At 39.2% G+C, this 20,221-nt stretch overlaps 1 protein-coding gene across 1 annotated transcript; it reads left to right on the forward strand.

The window, feature by feature from the left end:
- Positions 1-5,575: 5,575 nt before the first annotated feature.
- On the forward strand, positions 5,576-18,581 carry Smp_151050 (hypothetical protein; the record flags this gene model as incomplete). Its single annotated transcript, XM_018797484.1, has 8 exons — positions 5,576-5,707; positions 5,748-5,869; positions 5,924-6,078; positions 6,127-6,254; positions 9,387-9,484; positions 12,582-12,846; positions 14,771-14,913; positions 18,437-18,581. 8 exons carry the CDS (start codon positions 5,576-5,578, stop codon positions 18,579-18,581), a joined length of 1,188 nt encoding a protein of 395 aa, XP_018652522.1.
- Between the last annotated feature and the right edge of the window lie 1,640 nt (positions 18,582-20,221).

Here is a 20,221-nt window from a genome sequence, read left to right on the forward strand (position 1 = left end):
GTGTTGTAGCAGGTCTATACCAATGATTGGCATAGAAACATCTGCAACAACGAAAATCCAGTGTATGGGTTTGCGTAGACCCACGTTAAGGTAAACGTACCTTTTACCAAATGTAGCGATTGGTTTTCCGTTTGCCGCCTGTAAACTTAAAACGGACTCGGGAAGTCTGTCGTCGGGATTAGCTGGAAGAATGCTAACTTCTGCGCCGGTGTCGACGAGGTAGCGAACTTTTGTAGTCACATCTGTGACGTATAACAGACGGCTGTGTTCGCCGGCTACGGTTGCCGTTAACGCGTGCCGGCTGGGAAGTTTCCCGAACTGTTTTTCGTGTCACTCAATTTCGGGGTCGGATAATTGCAGGGTTTCCTGCAATTTCTGGTTATGATACCAGCACCAGTCGGGATTATCTGTCTCTCGTGGTCGAGAGCCAGATCGCCTACGTGAGACACTTCTACGCGGGGTTTTCGACCGACCACGGTCATTACGAACTCTAAGATATCGTGTAAGTGTGTGACATAGTTCGGTGATGTCGTTGGGGGTCGTTTGAGGTTCTTTGACTGAAAAAACCTGGGCCTTAGAAGATTTAGTGATTTCTAAGATTCGGTCGGCAGATGCAGCCAGCTCGTCTATGGCGTTGTTTTGAAACGAGACGAGCACTGCCTGCACCTGATGAGGAAGTTTAGACAAGAAAAGTTGTCTGAATAGGCCATCATCGAAAGTTCGTTGGCCGATAACCTCTCTCATTCTTAGCAACATGTCTGTCGCAGAACCATGTTGCAAGTCGATGTTATGGAGGAGTTGGTCTAACCGTTGTCGGTCGGTTAGGTCTCCGCGTTTGAGAATCGAACATTTGAGAGTTTCGTAAGGTTCGGGAACATCACTAGTAAACATACTAGGTGTTACGTACCTGTTAAACTAGCGCGGTAACGCCTTAACTACCGCGAGGAAACGTGTGCGCGAGTCCGTGATTCCGTGCATGCAAAAATCAGCTTCTGCGTAGCAGAACCAGGACTCGATATTGTCGGGCCAAAATGGCGTTAACTGAATCGAAATAGGGGGAATAGACTTTAACTTAGAAAACCTTGGGTGAGTGTTCCGTCATAGTAATATAGATAACGAAAAATGTCTAATTAAAATATATCCGGGAAAAAAATTCGCGAAAAAAACAGTATATCACGATATGTAAACTTCAAGTAAAGAATAACAATGAATAATAATATTCCGAAATGGAACAGACTCACAGTATATTGGCTTTATGTACCAGATCACGTTAGACTCACCAATGAGGATACAACGGATATTCTAGTTTTGCAACTAGCAACCAGTAGTATCTTCTATAATCGTTCGTTCCCAGTCGAATAGAAACCAGAAGTCAGACGAGGAGAGACAGGAAAGATATTAGTTACCACTATACCATTAATGGTACATCTCTGCCACGCGTTCATGCGCATAAAGACTTAGGAGTAATTATAAGTCACGACTTAAAAACTACAACGCACTGCAGTGCGGTTGCTTCCAAAGGCTATCGCGCGCTATGGTCGCTTCGCAGAGCATTTAAATGCTTTGACGAGGATATTTTTCGAATTTTATATCCCACCTATGTAAGGCCACACTTAGAATACTGTATCCAAGCAGCTAGCCCTTGTTTGATAAAGGATACTAAATCGCTTGAGCGTGTCCAGCGTGTAGGGACAAAATTAGTAAAGGGTCTTTCCAAACTCCCTTACGATGAGCGTTTAAAACGTCTAAATCTTTTCCCCTTATCTTATCGTAGGACGCGAGGTGACCTTATACTGGCATTTCGTATCTTTAATTATGATCTGGGTGTTAATATGTCTTACCTTTTTGCTCCCTCCAGCACTAATAATCTCCGGGGTCATAGCAAGAAGGTTCTGAAACCGCGATCTAATAAATTAAAGGTGGGGTCCCGTTTTTCTCATCGAGTGGTCAATGACTGGAACGCTTTACCAGAACAAGTGGTATCAGCACCATCAGTGAACATTTTCAAAAAGAAGCTGGACCTTCACTGGAAGGAAATCTGTCAGGATTAACACAGGTTCATCAACCTACTATCCTTATTACTGAAGACTGAAGACTGATATATTTGATTCGTTACCAATATATCGAGAGACTTCGTTCTTAACTGGCTATTGTAACGTAGGAGCTGTGTCCCACGCCGTGTTGCAACGTGATCTGGTGCGGATGCATGACCGAAAGCCTTCAGCTAAACAAGTCCACTTAAACAACGTGGTCAGCATCCAATGTCGAACACTTAATGAGCTATTGATTTTGGGGAATTATTTACAGCTACAGTACGCTAACTGTGACAAAAACACCTTTCAAACAAACCTTGCACTGGTAACATTGAAGCGCATTTTTGGGCAGTTTGACGGTAGAACTTTCCACATAATCTTCAACAGTTTTATTCGTCCCCATTTAGAGTACGGGAATATAGTATTTCCTCCCTCTCTCCAAAAGGATAGGGACACTCTGGAACGTATCCAACGTCAGGCCACGAAATCAGTTCGGGGACTCAAATTCAAACGTTATGAATAGCGCCTCCGATCACTTTACCATTACCCGTTAGAGTATAGGGGTCTTAGAGATGACCTTCTTATGACTTACAGTGTCTTTAACACTTCTGGTGACTCCCTTAAACATCTACTTAAGCCTAGTCACAATACTAATCTAAGGGGTAACAATCAGAAACTGGAGACCCAACATAACAGAACAGATTGTAGACACAACTTCTACTCCGTAACAGTTGTTAAATGATGGAATTCGCTGCTGAGTGAGCTAATCCAAGCGACTTCACAGGAGTCCTTTAAGAGGAAACTTGACCTATTCTTAAGGACTAAGGATAATATATTATTATGATTTACCAATTTTTTTCCTCTATTATCGTTATTATACCAGGGTTCTTGCTTGGAGGTAATGGTGATTCACTGCTACTAGACACGGAACCTCGTTAAGCGAAAGCTTCTTCTATTCCGTTCACAACCATTTGAACCATTTTGAAGCATTTGGATATTGGAGTTTGTTTTACGTTTCTAAATGGAGTAGATGTCCATTAGGCGCCACGACTTATGTTGCTTTTCTGAGTGTAAGTAGTCCTACGTAATCAGTAATAAACAGCAGTGAGTAATAATGAAAATTTCTAGACCAGATTTATTTAAACTGTCACCTTGTTTTAAGCACAAGAACCATCTACTACCTTTTAAAAAACCTTTGCTAGCGAATAATTATTCGCTATATTTAAGCGAAAAATAGACAATTGAGCGACATTTGGAATGCAAAGCGATATAAAGGAGGGAAAATTGGCATTGTTTCCTTCGGACAGTCGAAAAAGCAGATATTTCGGCACGTTCCCTCTTTATTTCCCCTTTGTTCGCCTTTATTTCCTTGATATTGGTTGTTTGAGAATACATCACAGAATACTATTCGGTATATATATATATATATATATATATATATATATATACATCACTTTGTAGATACCTTTGTAATATCATTGCTGCTCTCTCGACGTGGTCAAGCTCACCTGTCGTGATGAACCAATCAGGTCATACTGGCTGTAACAATCGGTACTCAAGGTCCTACCATGTTAGCCAGGCTGGCCGCAGAACGGTAACACTAAAGGCAGCAAACCCAAGGTCGAATGATGAAGTCGTACTCCTAACTGTAGAGGGGTATGACGGCAGTAAGGTGTTTCTCTCGGAAAACCAGTATCTGCAGCGATGCTGCTTTCTCACAAAGGAAGGATGTGGTTAGAAAAGGTCGACCTTACAAATGCACAGCTCGCCATTTTCCACGATCACTAAGGTCTCAACAAGTACGGAGCTACCATGGAATTCCGTCTCCAGTGGTAAGGTCTTTTGAAGTGCAGAGCTAAATCGTCGAAAACTTCCCGTAAACAGTCTGCGCGCGATCGTCCTCAAGCAGTTGTCTTTTGGGCTCTGCGGTCACTATCAGGTCTCTAGGATCACCACTATTTCAGCTTCCTTTTCAGATCCCTCAAGAAGAAATATCTTTCCATAGTGTGGGCAGCTGGGGAGTGACAATCACTCCCATACTTCTATCAGAACCTGAGATCATTTTGTTGACCACCGAATCCTTCTCTTGGTCAATGGTCAGACCAGTCCATGAACTTATATCACTCGTTGGAAATTGTTTCTAGCCCTTTTTCCGATTTAATTTTACACCAGCCAGCATTACTGTTGTGGTAGCTGGCTAAACCCAAGTAATGTCTTAATCTCAGTCTATGAAGATCTGCAGATTAATTAATAGGTTGACTATCTTTCCTCAGTACCTCTTACATCGGCTTGGAGTTACTTTGAGAGTTAGTGATACTAGCTAGCTCATACAGATGTAGATGAGAATAAACCCGAACACACGTGACTGAACTGAACCAAAGTAGGTAGGAAATGGGACTTCAACAATTTAGAATCTGAAATGCTAGTCCAGGACTACTACTTATTCTGTTTAAAGGCCGGAACAAATTATAAGCCTTTGTCGTTTCTTAACAATATTTAGATAGTATCTGTGGGTATAAACGTTGCATAATGTAATTTAAAGTTAGCCACTCCCAATTTTTATCTGTTCCTTCCAAAATATGTTGCCTGGAGTTAATTTCACCAGTACTGATATTGATACTTGTACTTACTTGCCATCTACCTAGTTAGTTTTTCACTGTTTTGATGTGAAACACACCAAGCAGGCCCTAATTCCTATCTATCTTAGCTGTTTTACTCGGTATTTGTTTACACTGTTACTCATTGACGAAAATAATTATGATGGGGCTTGGCACAGTAATGGCCCTTAAAAATATTACAGATTTGTTATTCTCATAGTCTTCAGACTGATAATTGTCTTCTATTTTCATAAAATGGATTGGATGTAATATCGGGCCGAATCAGTTACCAAACCTATCTTATTCCATATTTTGTCTAGCCAGGTCTTCCTCAAATATCTCGTTTAATTATCATCCTCTAGACTATCTAGGTGTGATTTCAGTTTTTTAAAAATCATTGTTTCAGACATACTCAAACCAAAAAATGATTCAAAAATACCCCAGTGGTCAGAAAAAATCTGCTTCACTTCATCAGTCTTTTTATGCTTATATTTTCTGCCTTTACTAGTGTTATTTATGTTCGCCCATTATTGATTTTCTTTGTGCTCATGTTAGGGATAACAATTTTTGCTAACAAAAGTTGTACCTGTCTTAAGTTATTTCTCATTTTCTAAAAATTAAGATCTCCGGTTGACATAAAAGTTTATAGTAAGCTTGACAATGCGTTTAGTCTCTAGTGGAATGCTTATTATGTTCTTATATAACGCGGAACGAATATCACTTAGTGTAACCGCTTCAAATAATAGCGCTTCATAAACTCACATGTCTTTCAGTAGCAGATACTGCCACAAAATCTTACGATTGGCGTGGTCAAATGGATCATTTAAGTAGAAAGTTTATCCACCCACTTTTGCTTAACTCAATTTTTTGTCTTTTGCTTCTAGTACAATCGGTGAATTTTCATAAATATACCCAGTTTCTTTGTTTTCATCCACAGTTAGTTCCATGGACGCTTTAAGAGCTACATTGGATAGTACTGATGGTCAAGTGGCTACTGTTAGTCGAACTAGCTCACCACCTCCTTCGGATCTTCTCAGTCCTCCTCCCGTTGTTGCTGAATATTGGTGTCATACACAAGTAACTCATTTCCCCATACCATTCTCTATACTTCTGAAAGGTGCGTGTAACGAAGATGAAATACGTTTGGACGATAAGCAATTTTAGCTTTTGTCGCGAAGAGATGGGAGAGGTTGTAAAGAGCTCATTTTTTTCCTGTGGCCCTAATGATAAGTTAAAATGGTTAGTTTACAGCATTATTTTTATAATATTTGTGTGTTTTCTCTACTTATCAAGGTGTCTTAGAATAAACCCAAAGGGCTTAGATGAAGAAAGCAGAGAATATTTATCACTGTATCTTTTACTGGTTAATTGTGGGACTAAAAGCGAGGCCAGAGCAAAGTTTAAATTTTCTATCCTGAATGCAAAGCGCGAGGAAACAAAAGCAATGGGTTTGTATTAATAGTAACGCCTTCTAATTTCCTCCATCTTATCTAAAGAAAGTCAACGCGCTTATAGGTTTGTGCAAGGCAAAGATTGGGGATTCAAGAAGTTTATTCGTCGAGATGTGCTAATGGATGAGGCCAACGGTCTTTTACCAAATGATCGCTTGACGATTTTATGTGAGGTATGAAGATCATTCTCTTTTTATCGTTTCAGTATCGATTTTATCTGTCCTGATTCTTATTAATTTTGCTGGTACCTTTAACTTCTAAGCAGAACGTTGCACGCTTAAACACCACTCCAACAACATGGGTTTAAAAAGTTATGATGTATCATTAACCCTTACACAAGCGATGCGACTCACCGTGTAGTACATAATCTTGTACTTGGTAAATGACATTAATTATTATTAACTTAAGTGTCTCTGACTGTATTCGTATTTATGCCGATCATGCTGGTTTGTCTACGGTATACCGTGCCCGACTGTAGCTGTTACCTTGATGTGGTGGTCAGGCTTGCCTATCGTGAAGAACCAGTCAGGTCATACTGGCTGTAACAATCGGTACTCAAGGTCCTACCATGTTAGCCAGGCTGGCCGCAGAACGGTAACACTAAAGGCAGCAAACCCAAGGTCGAATGATGAAGTCGTACTCCTAACTGTAGAGGGGTATGACGGCAGTAAGGTGTTTCTCTCGGAAAACCAGTATCTGCAGCGATGCTGCTTTCTCACAAAGGAAGGATGTGGTTAGAAAAGGTCGACCTTACAAATGCACAGCTCGCCATTTTCCACGATCACTAAGGTCTCAACAAGTACGGAGCTACCACCAATAGTCGGACAGCGCACTTGGGATCCAGTCTAGGAGAGCCTGTTCTGCTTTAGAACTTGGTACTATACCTACACCAGCGAGACCACAGGAAGTAGCAGTAAGATCTCCAGATACTCGAATTGTAAATCGTGCCGGTCCTTTATTTTGACAATACGAGGTCAAATTAATGGTTTTGCTTGGGTTCTTTAAGCGCGTCTCGGTGATGCAGCATACATCGATAGTGAGAGATTCTAGAGTCCTAGCCAAAGAAGCCTGTTGTTCTATCGGATACAAGATTCAAACATTAAGTGCTCCAACATGTGGTTTAGAGCGTGGTTTCAGAAGACCAAGATTACAGCATCAAGTGAACTCAAATCATAAGCATTGGTGGAGCGTGATGATTAAGATATATGAAAAGGGTTCGTCGTGGGGATGGAAGAATTATTAAAAGGTGAGAGATTCTATCGTCAACAAAATGATCTCAGGTTCTGATAGAAGTATGGGAGTGATTGTCACTCCCCAGCTGCCCACACTATGGAAAGATATTTCTTCTTGAGGGATCTGAAAAGGAAGCTGAAATAGTGGTGATCCTAGAGACCTGATAGTGACCGCAGAGCCCAAAAGACAACTGCTTGAGGACGATCGCGCGCAGACTGTTTACGGGAAGTTTTCGACGATTTAGCTCTGCACTTCAAAAGACCTTACCACTGGAGACGGAATTCCATGGTAGCTCCGTACTTGTTGAGACCTTAGTGATCGTGGAAAATGGCGAGCTGTGCATTTGTAAGGTCGACCTTTTCTAACCACATCCTTCCTTTGTGAGAAAGCAGCATCGCTGCAGATACTGGTTTTCCGAGAGAAACACCTTACTGCCGTCATACCCCTCTACAGTTAGGAGTACGACTTCATCATTCGACCTTGGGTTTGCTGCCTTTAGTGTTACCGTTCTGCGGCCAGCCTGGCTAACATGGTAGGACCTTGAGTACCGATTGTTACAGCCAGTATGACCTGACTGGTTCTTCACGATAGGCAAGCCTGACCACCACATCAAGGTAACAGCTACGGTCGGAACACATCACTAGTTTGAACGTTTAAGTTTTATCACTCAATTTGCAAGCACTAACTGTGGTTATCATGATGACCCCAACCAAGTAGTCACCATCTATCGTCATGGTTAAGATCAGTAGTCAACATGTCTAAAAGGTGATGCGATTTCTTGGTTTGGCTGCTCCTACCGTCCAACTTACTTTTAAATCACTAAATATCCCCTCCGAGAAGAGGTTGCTAGGCTTATGAAACATATATCCTAACCCATCACCTTTAAAATCTACAATGTTAGACGATCTGGTTTAATAGAATATAAATAAAAAACTATTTCGTCGCAGAAACATTAACAGTTCATCTCAAACCTGGTCTATGTGCTACAAAATGACATGCTCATTCTTTTTTTACTCTTATCTTGAAAATCCCTCCCAATTTTATACATTGATAACTACTCATTCCTTCATATTTTATGTTCATGAAACGAACGGTTCTTGTTCATACTTCTCATCTCTGATCTATTTTCAGCTCACTGTTTCTCGTTGCCCTATAAGCTATTTTGTATCTTTTGTTTGATATTTCAAAGTATTTTTTCGATCAGTTTTTAAGTGATAGTTGTGTTAAATATCTACGTATGCACATGTTTAGACTTACTTGATGATGTCGAAAATAAGATTTCCTTCACTGTGTCGTTTTATTTTTCTCAGAGTGTCTCAATGATTTTATTCGTTTCTTGTTTATTGTGACGTGTTTTCATTTTTGTGGATTTGCTGTTTCAAATTGTGGTGCACTTTTCTGCAAATTTTTCGGTTATGCTTATTGTGTGCAAGTATGTTGTCTCATAGATGAAATGGGGCTCACAGCTGATCATGTGTGATTCTAATTTATGAAGTGCTCTTGATGATAAATAAGGGTTTGGCGAAGAAAGCTTCCCAATGTTGTCGTTTTGAGTCTTACATTCTTATTTGCAGTAAAAACAGACAGATCACTTTGATTTATAGCAACTAGTGAAGTATTTTTTAAAAACATTTGAGGTCTATAATGCACATAATCGTAAATTTATTTGTTTTACTGTGTAAACCTCCGCTTACTGTAATCGTACCTACCTTTTTTATATCTTGACTCATATTCCGGGTTCACACTCCTGTAGTGAGTTTCCAGCCACACTCTCTTAGTGTCTAGTATGTTTTCTCCTTCAACTGGCTTCCAGTTTATGAGGAACATAATTATCGTTTTGTAATAATAACAAGTTATGTTTGGCTGGCTCAGTTTATTTGGACTTAGAATCCTCTCGTAGTCAAAATTGTTAGAATACTTTAATTCTATGTAATGTCAAACTAAGTATTGATGCAAATAAATCTAAAAGCAGTCATGCCTATGTTAACGTTATTTTTCCAACTTTATAAAAATCGACTGACTCACCACAATGTAATGTGAATGTATAAACAATTTGTTTTTATTAAAACCAGGTTTCAGTTGTGGGCGAGATTCTTTCGGAAAGTGGACAGGTTAACAATCAGCCTATCACTGTTCCAGAATGCAATTTACATGAAGATATCGGAAGCTTGTTATTTAAACAACTGCTGACTGACGTTACTTTAGTTGTTGTTTCTAATAATCCACCAAATGGGAAATGTTTAAGTGATTGTTCTATATCTCATGTACATCAACATTCTTGTGCCTCAGGTCATACTTTACCCGGTCTCAGTTCTGTAAATGAACAAGTAACTAAATTCTCAGCTTATGAATCAACAGGTGAAGAAGATGAAGATGACTTAGATGAAGGTGAAGAATTTGATGATGAAGATGACGATGAGGAAGATGAAGATGAACAACAAGAGAATGAAAGTGAACGTGAAGAGGATACACAATCCAGTTATAGAGAATCACAGTTAACCTTATTGGTTGAAGATGGGATTCATTTAGCTTCTAATGGTAATAACAATAATAATAATGAACAAGGTGAAGCAGAAGCGGCTACAGCAACTCATCGAGCTTTAGTCACTAATGATAATCATGCTTCCAGTACTTCGTCTCATCCTAATCATCAGCTAACACATGTAATGTCCTCAACACTGACTCCAGCCACAACAACTAATATACCAACTAAAGGTATAATAGTTCCTATTGCGTCTACTAATCCTAGTCCATTGTTAGTCCCATGTACGGGTGGTGCTTCAGATCCATCCTCAGTAAAACAATTTCCATTAGATAATCCAACTAACAATGTTTCTAATGGTGATTGGCGTTCAGCCACATCTTCTTCCAGCTTTGTTTCTGCTCAAGGGCATGCAAATCGTGACGATCAAGAAGTGAAATCAAATGGTATTTGTGATGTTAGTCAAAGGACTTCCGATGGCACCTGGTCTTCGTCCAAAAATGGTAAGTAAAGGTGCTCCTAATTGGTCTATACGTTTGTTTGAGTTGAAAGCAAGTTTACTTTGTTGTTTCATATCTTGAAAATGAACCTAACGTAAATATGAAATTATTTCAAACATTGGTCCTATCGTAGTTGCTTACAGTTGAGGTCTGCTGTTGTATTATATACCATTAACAGGAAAAAGCCTAATCCCAATAAGATCTGTATAGATTGTGTAAAACAATTGACAAGGAGCAGGTATGTTTTCTTCCATGTAGAAAAATTAACGATTTTTATCTTCCACCTTTCTATCGCGTTACCATTTATATTTCTTGAAATCAAGACTAAACTAGGTATATTGGGTAGGGATGTTGTTGTGACTTTAAGGCCGGTTGGTTATCACGTGTTTTATTCACCAATCGAAACATGATTCATTCAATTTTAGCACTGGCAAGTCAATGACGTTCGAGTGGTATCAGCAACCCGGTGTCCTTATTGATCCTTCTCTTCCTAACTCTGCCAGTTGAGTCCAGAACACCAATAACAGCTTCTACTAAGCGAAACATTTATTTCAAACATACTTGGTTTATAAACCAGACAAACAGGCCGCATCACACCATAAAATAGGAAATAACATTTACACAAGATCAAGCCAAATGTGGCTGTGAATGTGGGTGACAGTAATTAATAAACTGGACATAATTTAAGAATAGTAAATCGTATAATAGTAGTCTATAGGTCAAAATAAAGCTTGTAATAAGATGAATATAGGTATACACAATCTAATTACTGAATATTTATACAATAATAATGTTTATAGAATATCAGCCCATTAATAGAACCCGGAAGTTACCCGTACTTTAATCTTGACTAGGATAGAACAGATGTGTTCTGGAATGAATTTTAAGAGAGGTTTGTGATTTTAAAGCTTACTGACATTGAAATCCATGTAATAAAACTCATGGAGGGGACTAAAACCGTATACAACCATCTCCATCTTTGTTCCGAACTGTCGTTGAGGACTGGTCAAATATAGTTGCGGCGCCGCATAAATGGTACTGAGGTACAAAGGTCAACATGTGTTTGGGGATAATAGAGTTCCCAGTCCGATAAATGTTACCATTTAAAAACACTAACTTTGATGGCTAGGTCACGTTTTACGTTTGTGATCTTGGGGGCTTGTGTACTGTGCATTACTTGTCAACACAGCTGTATTAATAAAAGTGGGGAGGTGGTTGTTTTGTAAAAAGATATCATTCGTTTGGTGACATGTGTAAAATTTTGTATCCGCTAATTCCTTACAACTAGCTCTCTGAGATCCCAGAAATCGTGTAGTCAGTGACTTGAAACGCTATTAGACAATGCTTGTACTAAAGCCCATCGATCCTATCTTAGTTTTTTGTTTTGCTCACAAACTGTAATACACACAAAATTTATCTTGATTTTGTTTTCATCTCGTGTTCGTTTCTCTGCTATTTATGTTTCGTTCCACATTATGGGCAGTCCGGAGGGAGTGACCATTCTCATATCTCTAACGTGTTTCGTTTGTGTGACGTATTTCTTGGTGCCCAATCAAACCAATCAATTTATGTTCTATAAACAATTCTTACCTACTGATTTCTTATCACAACTCAGTTCATATTTACTAATTCGCATTTTGATTCTCAATTAGTGGTATTTCAGAATAATGGTATTGTCAGAATAATGGCTATCATCTAGTCAACGTGTTATAATATCCCAAAAATTTCGATTATGGTCAAGATACAAGCAAATTTTATTTCGCTGATATTTTTTGTTTTTTAGGTGTTCATCGGTGCCGGATGTCTGGTTCAGTGCCGTCCACATCCTCTGCCTTGCCGACAACTACTGATTCTTCATCATCTTCCACTTCGAGCGGTAAGATGAAACAAACTGCTGGACATAACGCAGATGTCGGTAGCAGCAGCACAACCACAAGTAGCACAACTATTAGTCAAAGTAGCTCTCTTGTCAACACTGTATCTACTCCTTTAATTACTTCGAAAGAGGAATCTGAAGATACCGAAGAGTCTGTTGAAGCGGAAACCTCTGGTACTTCTAGTCGTGTACGGCGAAGTACACGTAGAAGAAACACTACTTCAACTACCACAACTTCGAATCGTCCACGCAACCGGACTAGTCGGGATTCATCACTTCTGGCTACTGTTTCAAAGGCTGCTTCAACCACTTCATCTCATTCTAATCTCGTCGCAACCCCATCGAGCTCTACCGCATGCTCGTTGGGTACAACAAATCAGACTGTAAAGTGTTCTAGCATGGGTACCAGTAATAATAGTAGTTCAACGGTAAATGGAGCTTCAAGTTCTAATGTTGTACTTCGCCAATTCGAAGCACACAAAGCTATTCTAGCCGCTCGAAGCCCAGTTTTTGCTGCGATGTTTGGACATGGCATGGAGGAGTCCAGAGCGAATAGGGTGGAAATCACGGACATGGAGCCAGATACCGTTGCAGAAGTTTTGCGTTACATATATACGGGACAAGTTGTTGGTATGAATCGACTCGCTCACGAGCTATTGGCCGCGGCTGACAAGGTTGGTATTTTTCTGTCTGTATTTTGTACGCGGTTTGGCTTATAAAAGAATAATCTAGTAAATTTTACTTATACATAGGTTTTTTTTGTTATTTTCCGACCGTTGCTATTACCTTTACGTGGTGGTCGGGTTCGCCTGTCGTAATGAACCAATCAAGTCATACTGGCTGTAATAATCGTTCCTCAACGTCCTACCATGTTAGGCAGGCTGGTTGCAAAACGATAAGACTAAAAGCAACAAAATCAAGGTCCGAGGGCGATGTACTTCTAACGGTAGAGGAGTGTGACTGCAGTCAAAAACTTCCCGTGAACAGGCTGTGCGCAACCGTCCTCAAGTAGTTGCATTTTGGGCTCTGCGGTCACTATCAGGTCTCTAGAATCACCACTATTTCAGCTTCCTTTTCAGATCCCTCAAGAAGAAATATCTTTCCATAGTGTGGGCAGCCAGGGAGTGACAACCACCTTAATACCTCTAACAGCAATCAAGATCACTGTATTCATAATCCATTTCCCTCATAAGTTCTTATTATCTCTCCTACTTTGAATTTCAACTCTAAACTTCCTCTTTCGGCTTCCTCCTCAAGTGTCACCATAGCCAACGATTCTAGTGCACAAGACACTCTACTGAAACCTCGCTCCAAACTGCACATTTTGTTGGCTTCAACGTACGCACCCTATGTCAAATCAGCCAGCAAATCTCCTTGGCTAAAACCTTAGATTCTCGCACAAATGATGTATGTTTTGCCTTCGAAACACGCATACAGGATCCTAGTGTGGTCATTCACTTGACCTGACCTCACCGAAACGAACCGACGAGTTACACCCTCTGTTTATCTGGTGACCCACTGGCTAGTTCCCGTGGACTTACGGGTGTAATTATGGCATTAAGTATGAGGGCACTATTAGAATGGATCCCTGTTAACAGTCGCCTTTGTACTGTTCAGGTAAATAGCTCTGTAAGATCTCAGAAAGATAGGGACACACATCGTTGCCTTTTCGTCATTTCTGCCTGCGTTCCCACTGACTGCAGCCCGGATGAAATGAAAGATGAATTTTACGGAGAGCTCTTTGAACTTTTTCAGAAAGCTAGACGCTCAGACATAGTACTTGTAGCTGTTGACTAATGCCCAAGTAGGTAGCTGAAACCAAACAGAAAAACATTTAGGTGGGTATTATGGTATTCCAACTCAGCGAACAGATAATGGTGACTGTCTGCTGCAACTGTGCTCAGAAAATCGTTTGTCTCTAACAAGCACTAGTTTCAAGCATAAGAAGAGACATTGTCTAACATGGCGACCGCCTGCACTAAACCAATGATGGACTCAAATAGACCATATTTCCAACAGTCATCGTTGGAGAGGCTCGAAAGAAGACTACCACTTGTTCTGGAATACATGTTTAGATTCTGATCATGCTCTAATACGAGCACGTATTTGCTTGCGCCTCACTGGACGCAGAGAAGGCACATTAAGAAGACTCATTAAAGTTAGATTCAGCAATGAGAAAGCTAAATGTAAATCCCAGGAACAGCTGAAGTCACACATGGGCAATTTGGAAAACGAGGCTGACCCAGATGTTGCTTGGAATGATATACAAACCGCTGTGGATTTGAATGTCTGACTTCAACCAACACTGTTGGATGCCGGCTCAGTAGTCAAAAGATTGAGTGTTCGCGCGAGGCCTAAGGTTCCGGGTTCGAGCCCAGCATGGGGTCGTAAATGCTCACTGCGTAGGAGTTCCACACTAAGACGAAACGTCCGTCCAGTGCTTTCAGGTTTTCAATGATGGTCTAACATTAGTTGGTTCATGATTCCAATGTAATCCGATAATTTCCACGATCCCATACGAAAAGTGGTTTATTCGTTAGATTTTCATTTGAAATTTCTGCTTTATTTCGTTTTATAACTGTGTTGTTAATTTTTCAGTACCAGTTGGAACGATTAAAGACAATGTGTGAAGAGGCTCTTGTGGAAAGTCTTTCTGTAGAGAATGCATGTGATATATTTGGTCTTGCTGATATGCATAACGCAGAACAATTGAAAGCACATACGTTAGAATTTATAATGCTGTAAGTTTCTAGTAGATTATGACTAATTTATATATGTCAAAACCCAGTCTTTTAGGAGGTAAGTCTCTGTCCAGCTAGGTCTGTTGTGACGTCTGTTACTGTAACTGTAGGTGATGGGAATTGAATTATACTCAGAGTATCAGTTCCTTCAAGATCGTAGGTTCGTCTTTGTGATTTAGGTCAGGGGTCTAAAAACATAGATCCTTTGGCTTTCCTTTAATTGCCTTCAATTTTTTGATATTTGCTTGTACCATGTACTCTTTTGAAAACTTTAGTTTGGAGTGGGAAGTTCCTTATCAAACTTAAGTTTTTTAGTCTAAATCAATTTAGATGCCTCTGTGAAACAACTAGCTTTGAAAACGTAGGATGTAGGAAGATTTCCAGCAAGTTAAATGAATGCCGTATCAGTTTTTTGGATTATAGCATTCTTTAAAACCAAAACGATAATTATCGTTGTTACTTATACTTGACTTCGTCACTAGTTCCCTTGTTAACATTACCAAGGAGATTTTCAAGTTAGAAGCGTGTTACTAATAGTTATGTTCAACAGAGATAAGTTTAAGTTACTGGTAGATATCACTGCTGTTTCCATAGCTGTTTGAATATAGTCCCAAGCTACCTCGTTATGGAAGTCACTTTCATGATCGACTGAATACTTCTCTAGCTGTCTCTGAAATATATTGACTTTTCTTAAACTATTAATTCTGTGGGATTTAGTAATATATAAAGATGGCAAATCGATTAATGCTGTAACAAATCTTTATCAATTGAGTTGGTTAGCACATATCTTATGTATATCCAACCACTGCCAACCTCGTTGGGAGATGTCTGGTGTTGGAGTAGGTTAAAAAATGTTAGAGATGGCCAAACTAAAACTTGGCATCATTGTTTATTTATTCAAATACAAACAATAGTTTAAGGGGGCACTAAAATACATATGCGACACAATAAAAATGATGTTGTGAAGAGATAGAGAAAGGAAAGTGAGTAAAATATAAAAAAGAGCAAAGATGAATGAAAATTAGTGAATGAGAGTGAAAAATGAAATAATAATGCGAGAAGCAGTTCAGCTAGGGAAAATATAACCAGAAAGAATTCTCTCATTAAATGAAATTACATTCATTGTAGTGCTTATAACCTGGATGTTACGCGTGAGTTGATAGCTAGCCTTGAACCTAACTCAGTTTGATATTTAGTTGCAACAGGAGGTGCAATCAATTTGTTGATATCGATCCGTCTAAGGCGATAAACTTGTTGGCCACTGAAACGTAAGGTAAGATTAGCTCGAACAAGGGCATAATAAGAGTCCAGATAAGTATTCCATAAAGGAGCGGCAGTCTTGTACACAACCACGTCAGCGGTAGCTGATCGCGATGTGATCAATCTGAGTCCAGGTTTGAGATAAAGAGGGAGGAATCCAGGTTGCATATCGGCGATGACTGTGCCGAAAGTTAGTGCCAGCTGGATACAGGTTGTGATCTGCGCAGAGTTGCGGCAAATGGTCACTGTTGTCTGATATGCGACCGACAATTACCCAACGACTACACAAAAGACCCTCCTGTGTGACTATTTGTCCGAGCTGTGCATTAGAATTTTCGGATAGTACTAAAATACCTGTCGAACGCTTCTGCTGTAGAATGCTTAAATGGTGGTAGGACTCATCTTTGATTGCATCTGGGCTGCATTGTGTTAGAGGTGACGAAAAGACATCGTTTATCGCACTGATTTCTTATCACTTTGTTGGAGCTTTCTAATCTAACGACACAACTGACTGTTAATGTGGATCCAGTCGGCTGGTGCTGCCTCAACTCTTAGCGCTTAGTTGACACCAAATAGAGGAACTTCATATAAACGGGGTCCACGGATAAACGCACGTAAAACAAACTTTTCGAAGTGACAGATGAAAAAGCGAATTTGTAGTACTTCACTGTAGTCCTGAATGCGGGACTCAGATAGACAACAGTGGTTGATATTAAGACTTTCTAAAGACATAGCCAACCCTATCTGTTGTCCGATCTGCATTAGTGTGTGAGCGTTGAAGGTGGCCAGTTTGAATGGTATACATGGTTACAGAAAGACTTTTTGTATTCGTAGTCGGTGGTAGAATTCAACTTTTGATCAGTCAATGTCTTGAGATCGTTTAGATGGGACAGGGTTTCCATCACGGACGAGCTGCTGTTTGAGTTGAAAAATAAAAGAATACACAAAATGAAAATGAAAGGGGGTAGATAATTGATATAGTTTAAAACAATAAAACTAATGTTACCAAATGATTGTGAATATGACTTGTCTGAATGTGAATTGAGATGAGAATGATCATTATTCGATTTGTGTAAAGGCTGGAACACTGCCCGGGCACACAAACCGAAATAGATGGCTTTCTTAGAGGGCCACACCCCAAGCCATTGACCTAAAAGCCTAATCCACATGGCAGTAAAACAACGTTTCAAGATGCAGCCCCATGGTAGCCGGTGACTAACTTTAGTTTCGTATGCCATTTGTTCCCTCAGGATCTCGGAGCCCATGTGCACCATTGATTTGAAATCAGTTTTTCAACTCCCCTAGGTGGGTCCTCCGTACCTACCAATCCGGTTAGAGCGCAGGATATTCGCTTTCCGTCCCCTGAATTTCTTAAAAAACACCTCTGTCGTGAGAAAGCAGTAAGTAGAACTTCATTGGTAGTGGCTGAATACGCGAGGTCATGTGAGAGAGCATTTCGAGAAGGAGAGGGGCTCTCCACCCTCGGCTATATACCAAGGCATTTGGGAGTACTAGTCTTCGAAATCACTAATAAGCGAACTGAGCATGGTAATAGGTTAGACTACTTGGTTGAAATCTGCGTGATAATCGTAATCAATTGTTAGAGACCTTGGCCGATATTGCTAATTATCGTTTGTAATGGCTCAGCTACATTTACTCCTTATCTTCCTCAAGAACATAAATTCCAAAATCTTACATCTTTTCTTTTTCTATACTTAATTCTTTCTACCTAGTTTGATACTGTCACTAGTTCTACTCTGGAATTGGTCCTAAAATAATTTTATCTGTCTATGCTAATGTTGTATGACAACTTGATGCAAATATGTCCGGTTCGACGTTGTGTGGTAATGATAGATATCAAAAGACAACACAATTAAGTAGGCAACACATAGGTTATATATATCTATTCAGTAAAATAGCACAAACGAAACATGGAAGTGATAAGTCTTCTAATTGTACGCTAGATTCGGTATCATAAGCTGTCAAGTAACCTCTAGGCTAGATCTACATAGCGACTTGAATATGAGAGAAAGGATGCGAAATATGGAAGAAATGTAAAGATGAAAATAATTTACGGGTGAGATAATTATCATAATTATTATTTCTTAATATCTCGGATTCGTTTTTCTCCTTGACTGTTTTACAACGGACGATCTAGAAAATATATAAATCGTGTTTACTTATAAAAGGCTTCTTTCAAGCTAATCACTGACTTTATCTTTTTTTTATAAGAAAACTAGTGAAGTGTCTTTTCTTGTTTCAGCCATGCTCATGATGTGTGCGAAACTGAAGGCTATGAACAGCTAGTTCGACATCGTCCACGTCTACTAAATGAGTGCTTTCGAAGTTTAGCTTCACAACAACTCCCTCTTCGATGTTGGGCCCGTAAACGTCCAAGGCAATCATAAATTAAGAAAAAAAACATTTCTAAAAGACCTATCAATAATATCTCCTGTGTATTAAAATTTCCCTTTACCTAAAATCCGTATTCTTCATAATTTTCCTTTTCTACATATCTTTCCTCTGTTTTCAAATCATTTATCTTGCGTAAAAGAAATACGAAAAAATAGGCACCTATTGATCATTTTTGTGTGCTTTTCAATATTTTACTGACACCACATAACAATCTAAAGCATCTCTTGTTCTTCGTTTCCTAATTAAAATTATTTTGGTTCAAAAAAACCCATTCAAGTTATAGTTTTCAGTCGAATATCTAGTCGCCGATTAGTTTAAACTTGTTACCTTCCCCTAACTTATACTTTTTGTTTAATCTTTTAACATTGTGTGTGTGTGTGTTGTTTGATTATTGTTCAGAGTAGTTCACAATTTCTTGCTTTACTAAATTTCCAGCGTTGAACACTTCACCTTTTTTTTCTCTGCTATAGTCACAGCGCTTGTTTCACATTGATCTCATTTGTTTATAAACATTGTGATTTAGTCTCACTTTTCTCTGTCCTTCTGTGTGAGATTAGTAGTGTTATCTCTTCTGTGAAAATGTTATTCCCATCGTAAATTTATTGTGTGGGTGTGTCTTTTCAATTTTTGCATTAACTAGCAAAATACATTTTATCATTGTTACTACAATAACTACTACTGATACAATTTTCTTGGCTTAGGTTTTGAAAAATCGATGATACGTTATTTTATTGTGATAGTGCTCATTGACGAATTCATTTATTGTTTTACTGCCACATTTATAGCCATTCATATGAGAAAACCTGATCCCTTAATTTTTCTCATATGATTCTATGGTTTGCTTTCAATAATTGGTTATATCATTGTTTCTAGTTTGAAATAAACTATGAGGTTGAAGTAATGAAGAAAGTGAGCTGTTCTGTGGACCTCCCAAATTTTAAAAAATGTGATATGCTAGGATTGTTCCTCTGCTTCTGTGGAAGGAATCCATCTACTTGATTCTGTCTTCAGCTGTATCCATAGCAAAACTTCATTCTCAAAATTACTGTAGAAAACAAATAGTCTTGAAATATTTTGAAAACCTATTATAAATAACCTATGAATTTCGCAAAGATGCTTAGTTGCCTTATCATTACAGGTTGAGATTTTCGTCAACCAAATTCCATTTCGTGTAGACCAAACGATGAAGCAGACGAACAAAGCCGGGCTCACTACGACCTCCGAAACTTATTAGATCGATTACCTGGGGGACTGGATTGAGGAGGGTTTGACCTCATAAACATAGGCTAGCAGTTAGAGGACATTATCATCCTTTACATTTTTGCATACTGCCGTCATTCGACTGGAGAAATTTACAGATTTTGGGCTAAGTCAACTGCAAAAGTGCTCTAAAATTTCTAGATACCTGGTATTTATCTTGATAACTTCCTCTCACGGTGCTAATATGTTTGGGTGACTTGTATCGACGGGCGTATTTGTCGGGTTCTAGGCTTCATATGACTGATTTAAATTAACATGTAGCTGAGCGGTATCGTAAAAACGTATTCAATCGATGGATATGGTCAGTGATTGACTTAAATGATATTAATACGAACACACGTAAAGATCTCAAAGAACTACTGTGACGATGCTA

The sequence above is a fragment of the Schistosoma mansoni genome, chromosome 4 (genome assembly GCF_000237925.1).
Source record: "Schistosoma mansoni strain Puerto Rico chromosome 4, complete genome".
In the NCBI taxonomy this organism is placed as follows: Eukaryota; Metazoa; Platyhelminthes; class Trematoda; order Strigeidida; family Schistosomatidae; genus Schistosoma; species Schistosoma mansoni.